Source organism: Gekko japonicus, unplaced genomic scaffold, assembly GCF_001447785.1.
Source record: "Gekko japonicus isolate JY-2015 unplaced genomic scaffold, Gekko_japonicus_V1.1 scaffold102, whole genome shotgun sequence".
Lineage (NCBI taxonomy): Eukaryota > Metazoa > Chordata > Lepidosauria > Squamata > Gekkonidae > Gekko > Gekko japonicus.
The window spans coordinates 1,616,957-1,625,906 of NW_015172006.1; the positions used below are offsets into that span (position 1 = coordinate 1,616,957).

General features: G+C 48.9%; 1 protein-coding gene across 1 annotated transcript in view; it reads right to left on the bottom strand.

Moving 5' to 3' along the window:
- The window catches only part of COL27A1 (collagen, type XXVII, alpha 1), a 399,797-nt gene extending 391,474 nt beyond the window's left edge, over positions 1–8,323 (bottom strand). Inside the window, exons 1-3 of the mRNA XM_015420171.1 lie at positions 8,320–8,323; positions 6,350–7,848; positions 145–444 (exon numbers count right to left, since the gene is read on the bottom strand). Coding sequence (XP_015275657.1) covers positions 145–444; positions 6,350–7,848; positions 8,320–8,323 — 1,803 coding nt within the window. The remainder of the gene's footprint in view (positions 1–144; positions 445–6,349; positions 7,849–8,319) is intronic.
- Between the last annotated feature and the right edge of the window lie 627 nt (positions 8,324–8,950).

Sequence of the window (8,950 nt, forward strand, 5' to 3'; positions counted from 1 at the left end):
ACACCAGCCGCCCCCCCCCCCCGCCGGGCAGGAGAGGCAGAGAAAGAAGGTGACGGGGGGGAGGAGAGCGCCGGAGAAGGGCCGAGAAAGGCAGTGGCGGGCGGGCGGGGAGGAAGAAAGCGCCGTCTTTGGGCGACTCCGCACCGGAGAAGAGGCCACTCCCACCCGCCCGCTGGCCGCTGCTGCCGCCGACATACAAGAGAGGCCGAGAAAGGCGGCGATGGCCGGCGGCCGAGCGGGGAGGAGGAAAACGCCTGAGAAGGGGCCACGCCCGCCGGCCGCTGCTGCTGCTGGCGTGCAAAAGAGGCCGAGAAAGGCGGCGACGGAGACGGCGACAGCAGCGGCAGCGGGCGGGGAGGAGGAGAGCCTGGCGCGCAGGGTGGGGGGCACCGCTTGCGGCTCCACGGCAAACCCCCCGCCGCCCGCAACCCCCCAGCCTGCTTCCTTGTGCAAGGAGGGGGGAGGAAGAGGGCAGCCGGTTGGGAGAGGCCGAGAAGGGCAGCGGGGGCAGCAGGGGCATCAGGGGGGCGGGGAGGAAAGCGCCGCGCCCTGCCCACCCCGCCACTGCCGCGTCCTCCTCCTACAGCCGGGCAGCAGAGCTCCTCCCAGCCCGCTCCTCCCAGCTGCTGGCCAGGCGTTGGCGCCCCTGCCTCTCCTCCCGCACCCTACCGGCCGGCTTGCGCTCTAGGCGAACCGGCCATGGGTGTTTGTCTGTGCTTCCTAACGGTCCGGATCCCCTCTGTATCTCCTCTGACATTTGAAACTTAAAAATAAGGATATCCTTAGAAAACTCCTGTTCCCATAGGAAGAATAACTCATTGGTACAAGATTTACACACCCCAGGGGTCATTTTGTAGAAAAAGAGGTGCAGGAGCTCATTAGCATAACTCATTAGCATAACTTATTTGCATATGTCACACACCCTGCCATCACCGGAAGTGTGTCAGAAGGCAGTGCCAGATTTACGCATAAGCCAAATAAGCTACAGCTTAGGGCCTCACAATCTGCTGGGGCCTCGAATAAAAACACAATATAAAAAATGATTTCAAATATTTAAAAGGCGTATATATTTTAAATTTTTCTGAGACCAGCTGATGTAATTTAAAACAGTAGGGGGCCTCTGGGTTTTGTATAGCTTAGGGCCTCAGCAAGTCTAAATCCGGCCCTGTCAGAAGGCAACACCCACCACTCAGGCTCCACTGGACTGTTATGGATTGCTAGCTATTGGGGGGGGGCATGCAGAAGATCTGTCCTCACAGAGGAGGGAGAGCTTGTGCCTGAATAAAACTTGGTCTGAAAGGTGCCACTGGACTGTTTTGGACCGGGGGAGCTCTGCAACTTACCTGGCTGCTTCTTGCTCTGACTGAGGGCTGCTGGGAGCAGGGGGTGGGGCTTGTTGGATGTGCCCGCCCCCCTGGGCTCTTTACTGCCAGAGCTCCGCTCCTGTGCGCTCCTGCAAGAAATGACCCCTGCCTCTTCCGCTATTACGCATTGCTGAATGCTCTTTACTTCCAAGCTATATGCATTTAGCCTGGAATAGCCTGTCCTGCACTGAACTAAAAGCCTTTTGGATTAAAGATTTACTCAAGAAACAGTATTGTCCTGTACTTCATTATTAGCAGCTCTGCATCACACTCCCAGCAGCAAGTCACCAAGCAGTGAATGACACTGCCCGTCAGAATAGACAACATTGGGCTAGATCTATGTATCTGTGCCAGGATTTATGCTCTACAGTAGGGGCGTCAAATATGCGACCCGGGGGGCGGATCAGGCCCCCGGAGGGCTTCTATCAGGCCTGCAGTGGAACTGACTGTCTTCTGCTGCTTCTTCCAGTTCTGCTGTTGCTGCGTCATTGTAGGTTTGCAGCTTACAGATGCACACCTGAACAGCATACTCAGGATTGCAACAGCAGAGACGGTTTGATGCAATAATTCAGAACAAGGGGTGTAAGTTATCAGACACTGTTAAATAAACAAAATATTGCAAGACTGCTAATGTTTTAAGCATGTTTTTATTTTAAGTTAAAAAAAAACACCTTTGCGTTTGTGTCCTTTATGAAGTTTATATCTCTGCTACCTGGCATTACCTTTTATGACACACATGGCTCGGCCCAACAAGGTCTCATTTATGTCAGATCCGGCCCTCATAACAAATGAGTTCGACAATCCTGCTCTACAGTTGGACACAAATTTACATACGTTCTTGCAAGCTGCAACATACTTATGGCAACCCAAGCAGTGGAGCCGCTTTTAAGGCCATTGAGAAGCAGAGGTGGTTTGCTATTTTACCTCCACTGCAGGGCCTTCCCTTGGAGGTCTCCCATCCAAGCCCCAACCCTGCTTAGCATCTGAGATCTGATGAGATCAGGCTATACCATGCAGCCTTCTCTCCCCAGACACAAATACATTCACTTAATATGAAACAGCGCTGTTTGCTGTCGTAGCCAGAAACATTCTTATTAACTATTTCTAGATCCTGTCTGTAAAGTATATAAGGGACCACCCAGTTTAAGAATAAGAATTTCACCCGCTCCATTTATATACATTTTTATGCAAGATAATGTGTCTTTTGTATATTAGAATCATATTGTGACAGCCAACGGACACAAGTAACACAGAAACTGATCGACCGAACAAATGATGAGAAATCAAGATGCATGCAAAAACCACCCCTCCTGCAGAGGTACTCGGCTATACACTGAAGTAAATAATGCCACTAGTTCTCGAGAGCAGGAAGAATTAAATTCCTCTGCCATATAACTGCTTCTTCAGAAAAAACAGGTGAGGCTTCATACTGGAAGTCAGTAGGGGGGAAACCAACTAGCACTTGTCCATTTGAACAGCTCACGTTCTTCAGTAAAACAACAGACTTATGCAGACTCAGCAAAGAATCTCCCGTTGCCAATCTCACTGTGACTCCTTGTGAAAACAGGAGCCCTTTCGGGTGAAGACAGGAGACAGGAGCCTCTCCGGGTGTGCCTCGCAGAGATTTTCCTATCCCCACATCACACGTCTGAAGAGTTCCCAGAAATCATCATATGCTTTCCTCCGGCTCTCTTCCCCACAACCCTCAGGACCATTTTTTCTCCTTGCAAATTCTCCAGATTTCCCCTCGCAACTGACAAACTCAGCTCCGCAAGATGTAACCCCATTTAAACTACAAGCCTTGACAGGCCAGATGCCGAGCATCTATGGAAAAATAACTTCTGGTGCCCCGCTCAGCTGTCACGACCCCAATTCAGAGTGGCAGCCCTCCACTCTTACTTCTTGCCAAGCTCCAACATTCATCCGTGCCCGCTGGTAACTTCCACTCCAGTGAGTGGTGGCTGCTACCAAGTGGAGGACAATTGTCAGCAACCTGCCAAAATGTTCTTTTCCCTGTGCACATGCGCATACCTTCCTATGCACAGATGCGCATACCTTTCCCTATGGTTAATTGCCGTTCTCCTGCAAACTGCACTGCGTATCTCTCAAGGCTGCTGAAGGAGTCGCTTAGATCATTGCTTTGGCTTTAGGCAGGCAGAGCCGTGGGAAGCTCGTAATTGTTTTGCTTTGGGTAACAGTTAGTTCCCAGGCCTGATGGCGCGTGCAGGAACCATAGTAATTGGGTACTGGTCATATGAATGTACTATAACTGTTTTGCGCATCGTTCACCCCTCATTCCTAACAGTGTTCCTGTCCATGCATCTCCAGCTTCAATAAAGTAAAACCTTCTTGCAAGTGTGTGCTTCCATTGTTGCTGAGGGTCCTGACAACAATGGAGCCAGTGCATGGAGTACAACTTTGACATCTATGCCTAGTGAGGAGTGGGAGGAGCTGGACAGCCACTCAGGAGGGAAATGGCCATTGGTGGCAGCCAAGCCAACAAGCATCCACCCGTTCTTCTCCCCACTGATGGCAGGTGGAGAGGGACCCGAGCAGGAGGAGACATATACTGCTGTTCTTCTGTTATAACATCTCCAGAACACCATCTTGGTTTTTATGAATTTAAGTGAGTATTGGAGCACCGATATTTTATTAATTGTTTTATATTGTATGACTGTATTTTTATACTGTTCTTATTGTTTTAATCTGGCATTTATGCCCTTGTTAGCCGCCCTGAGCCTTCGGGGAGGGCGAGATACAAATCTAAAGAACAAATAAATAAATAATAAATAAACCCTTGCCATGCCAGGATGGGTGGCCAGGTAGCAGAAGAGGAGCAATGAGTGATGAGGGATTCTCTCTGGAGTAGTGGATCCTAGCCAACTGCCCAACGGGACCAACCCCTAAAACCACCCCTGACTCAATATTATTCTAGCTAACCTGCCCACAAATGTGCCTCTTATCTATGCTCTTAAGCAGGGGTCATTTCGTAGAAAAAGAGGTGCAGGAGGTCATTAGCAAAACTCATTAGCATAACTTATTTGCATATGCCAACCCCCCACATCACCGGAAGTGTTTCAGAAGGCAACACCCACCGCTCAGGCTCCACTGGACTGTTTTGGATTGCTAGCTATTGGGGGGGACGGGACGTGTAGATCTGTCCTCGCAGAGGAGGGAGAGCTTGTACCTGAATAAAATTTGGTCTTAAAGGTGCCACTGGACTGTTTTAGACTGGGGGGGCGGGGGGAGTTCTGCAGCTTACCTGGCTGCTTCTTGCTCTGACTAAGGGCTGCTAGGAGCAGGGGGTGGAGCTTGTTGCATGTGCCCGCCCCCTGGGCTCTTTACTGCCGGAACTCCACTCCTGTGCGCTCCTGCAGGAAATGACCCCTGCTCTTAAGAATCTCTTATTACTTTTTTAATCCCAGCCTCCCCCCACAGAGCTCAGGGCAGCATCCATGGTTCTCTCCCCTCCTCCACTAGGCTTCCCGAGCTATAGAGATAGGACCATCTTTCTTTGGGGGAGACAGGTCTGACTGCGGCATCTGACTGGACTCATTCCAGACTGATGATACTATAGCCTCTCCTTAACGGAATCTCAGTACTTGCATAGCAACAGACAACGAGAAGTCTTGGCTAAGTAAGCCATTCATCCTACTGCAATACAGCTGGGGATGCCGTGAAACTCCCCCAGAACTCAGTTAAGGAGGATTTTACAAGTTGTCAGACAGTGAAACAGAAGCATGATTCATTTAGCTGAGCCCAGAACAGAACACATGGAAAATGTATTTCTGTGCAAGATGAAATAATGTGGTGTGAAGACCAAGTGAACTTTGCCATTGCTTTCTGGCAAAAGGAAGATTAACCATTTACAGAACACTTCTTATGTACATGACGCTTTAGGGATAGGTGAACTCATTTCATTAAATGGAGACCAACCACCCCGTGAGCACTGGACATGACAGAGCATAATGAATACTCCTGGGCAAGAGCCATTCCAGACAGAAGGGGCTCGACCAGGGGGCTGTTGTTTCACTGGCTAACTTAACTGTAGTACCAATATCCCAAAGAAGAGGACAGGGCTAACCTTTCTGCCACAAGATAGTCCTTTATTTCATTTCTTGAAATGTGTGCCCCAGCACAGCCTCTGAAGAAAAATGTTAAGGATGTCAGAAAAGAGCTGGAAACACTTTTGAAACAAAAGATATAAAATGGTATCAGCAGGTGAAGGACGTCACTGGCACTGTCCAATAGGTTGGACAGGGAGCTGTGGGCAAGATCCTATAGTCAGAACTCGTAAAATTACTGTGCACTTTCCTTCCATACGTTCCTGGCTCTGTTTTGTACTTTTCCCATCTCAAAGGAACAGTAACAGTCTTGGTCTACATAAACAGTAGGACACATGGACTTTTCAAGGCAAAAGATGAGCACAGGGAGAAACAGACCTAAGGAAAATACTCATAAGGCACTTCAGGGGTACAAGAAAGAAAGGGCTCTGGGCTAGCCAGAGTCAAAATGAAAATGTGGAAGAACAGCAAATATTACATTCTCACAAGAGAATTCTCCAAATTTGCAAGATTTATTGTCACAACTGAACATTCATTCCATAGCTAGCTGGGACAGGGCTTTTTTTGTAGAAAAAGCCTCATAGCTAGCTGGAATATAGTGAACAACAGGGCTTTTTTGTAGAAAAAGCCCAAACATGCCCACTATAACCCCCAGCACATGTAGAGGAGAGAGCTGCCTTCATATCATCCAGCCAATCTGGGGAAAGGGCCTACCTTCATCTCATACTTTTCTCCCTGATATGTTAATTTGCTACGAGCAGATATTTCTTTTTCCAATAGTCCAGCCACAGTTTTATCACTGATGTTTATGTGAGACAGCCCAGACTCTATTTCAAAGACAGAAATGATCCAGGGACCAGTAGCAACACAGTTGCACCACACACATTCCTTGAGCTGAAAACATGAAGAAAACTGACTTACCGGAGGACCTTGGTCGCCTTTAGGTCCCGGAAGCCCCATAACAAATGGAAAGAGAGTAGGCCCAATGGGATCAAACAGCTGATACCCATCTGTGGCAGCCATAGTTGTTAAGTTGATGCTTTGCACATTCATTCTAATGGCAGGATAAGCTCCAAAAGTCGGCTTGGTATATGGAACAGCAATGATGGTAGAATCTGTTTTTTTCAGTGCTGGCAAAGATAATAACTTCTTTGGTATAGGATCCTTGGTTGTGTTCTCCAGCTTGGGTTTTATGGTCACCGGAAGGAGGCTCCTGGATGAGTTTTCAGCCTTCTTCATCGCTGGCTTTGCAGTGCTAGCCATCGGAAAAGGCTTGATGGTGTGGCTTTGGTTGATCATCTTTTTGGTCTTCTTTTCCAACTCCTTCTTGTCGATGACTGCAGTGGAACTTGTAGTTGAGCTGGGGAAGGCAGAAGGAACATTTTTGGTGGTGGGCAAACGAGGCTTCTCCGAGCTTGCATTGGAAGTAGCACGAAATGCTCCAAGGGCTACAGTGGTAGTCCGATGAGCTACTGTGAAAGCTTGAAGACCTACTGTGGTAGTCCGATGGAGGGTTTGGGCAGTCAGCTGAACTTCAGTGTTTGGCAGGACGAGAGATGAGGCCACAATATTCTTTGCAGCTTTGGTAGCTGGTGGCAGAGTTGGTGGTTTAGCTGGCACAATGGTGGCGGATGCTGCAACCAATCTCCTGTTCCTCTGAGGGGTGGTGGCCTTGAAGAGCGATAATGGGGGGATCACAGTGGTCAGATTCTTCAGGCCCAGAAAGAAAAGGTCTGATTGTGGTGGAGTCCTTTCAGAAGTTCTTACGTCTTTGGGCAGAAGTGGGACAAGAGGTGGAAGAATCGGCCGGTAAGTATCCGCTTGCCTGCATTGTTTTTTCAGGTACTTACAGTAATTATGAGCTGCCTTGGCGGAAGGATAAATATCAAACTGGCAAAGGGCGCCTTCAAACTGTACCGAGTGTTGATTGAGTTTGCCTAAAAGGAAAGACCCTTCTGGGTCCAACGCCTCATCTTTTTTAAGATGCAAATCCGCGTGTACTTTTTGCTTCCCACAAGAGGTAAACAGGGTAACCACCTGGCCTCGGATGTCAATGGCCAGATTGTGCCACTGACCATCATGGACATTGTAATCAAAATATACGGAGTGCTTGTGGCCGACGTAAACTATGATCTTCCCTGGAATGAACTGCACACCCAGCTGTAGCTTCTTCTTTCTGCTCTTGATGGTGAACAAAAAAGCGCTGTTGACTCGATGAGAGCACAAGCTCAACACTAGAGCCAAGTCCGTGCCAAAGGTGGCGGGAATAATTCTGCCAACAGGCACTTCGATACGTGCTCTTTGGGTAAAGATGACCCCAGACTTGAATGGGATGACGCCCGGAGGAACAGGGCGTGAAGATGACCCCGCACCCAATGGCTTTGGCCCCACCAGGCCCAGTCTTTGAAGAACGTCCACATCTGAAAGCAAATACAAGAGAAATGTGTTCAGTCAGGCAACTTAGGGATTTTGCTCAATCACTGCGGCCAGGGCTTTTTTTGTAGAAAAAGCCCAGCAGGAACTCATTAGCACCCAACAGCACGAATGCATTAGCATATTAGGCCACGCCCCTGACAGAGCAGCTCATTAACATATTAGGCCGCACCCCCATGTTACCAGAAGTGTGGTCATCCAACCACACCCACCTTTTGCTTCTTATTCTGTTTACTTTGTTTGTTGTCAAAACCCTGGGCTTTTTTTGTAGCAGGAACCCTTTGCATGTTAGGCCACACACCCCTAATGTAGCCAACCCTAATGAGTTTCTGCTGTTGGGTGTGGCCTATTATGCTAATGAGTTCCTGCTGGGCGTGGCCAACTCGGGAGCCAGCCGGAACTCCATTCCGCCCAAAAATAGCCCTGACTGCGGCAGACCAGAATGGGACAAGTCCTACACATAATCTATCTGGTGGTGGAAGTGCCGTCAAGTCACACAGCTGACTCATGGCAACCCCGTAGGGTTTTCAAGGCAAGAGACATTCAGAGGGGGTTGGCCACGGCCTGCCTTCATGTCACAACCCTGGTGTTCCTTGGAGGTCTCCCATCCAAATACTAGCCAGGGCCAAACCCTGCTTAGCTTCCACATTCTGACAAGATCAGTCTAGCCTGGCCTATCTAATACATTTTTTTATTCCGCCACTTGTCCAGTGTCCAGGATGGCATACATGGTTCTCCCTTCCCCACAGTATCCTCACAACTATCATATGTGGCAGCTCTGGCTGAGAGACAGTGACTGGCACAAGGACACCCACCAAAGCTTTATGACAGCGTGGGGATTCGAACCTGGATCTTCTAGTTCCTAGTCCAACGCAGTAATTGATACTCCTCACCAAACTACACACTGCCTGTACTGTAGCCATCAGTTCCTTCTCTATACAACAAGATGCAAATATTTATTCAGGTTTCTTTCCTGCACCATCCCTGCAGGCTTAAGACAAGACTGGTTTTCTTTCCTACAGTGTGAGTGGCTCCATATTCAGATTCTGGACAAGCACTGCCCAGGGGTTATGGAGGGTATATCTTTGT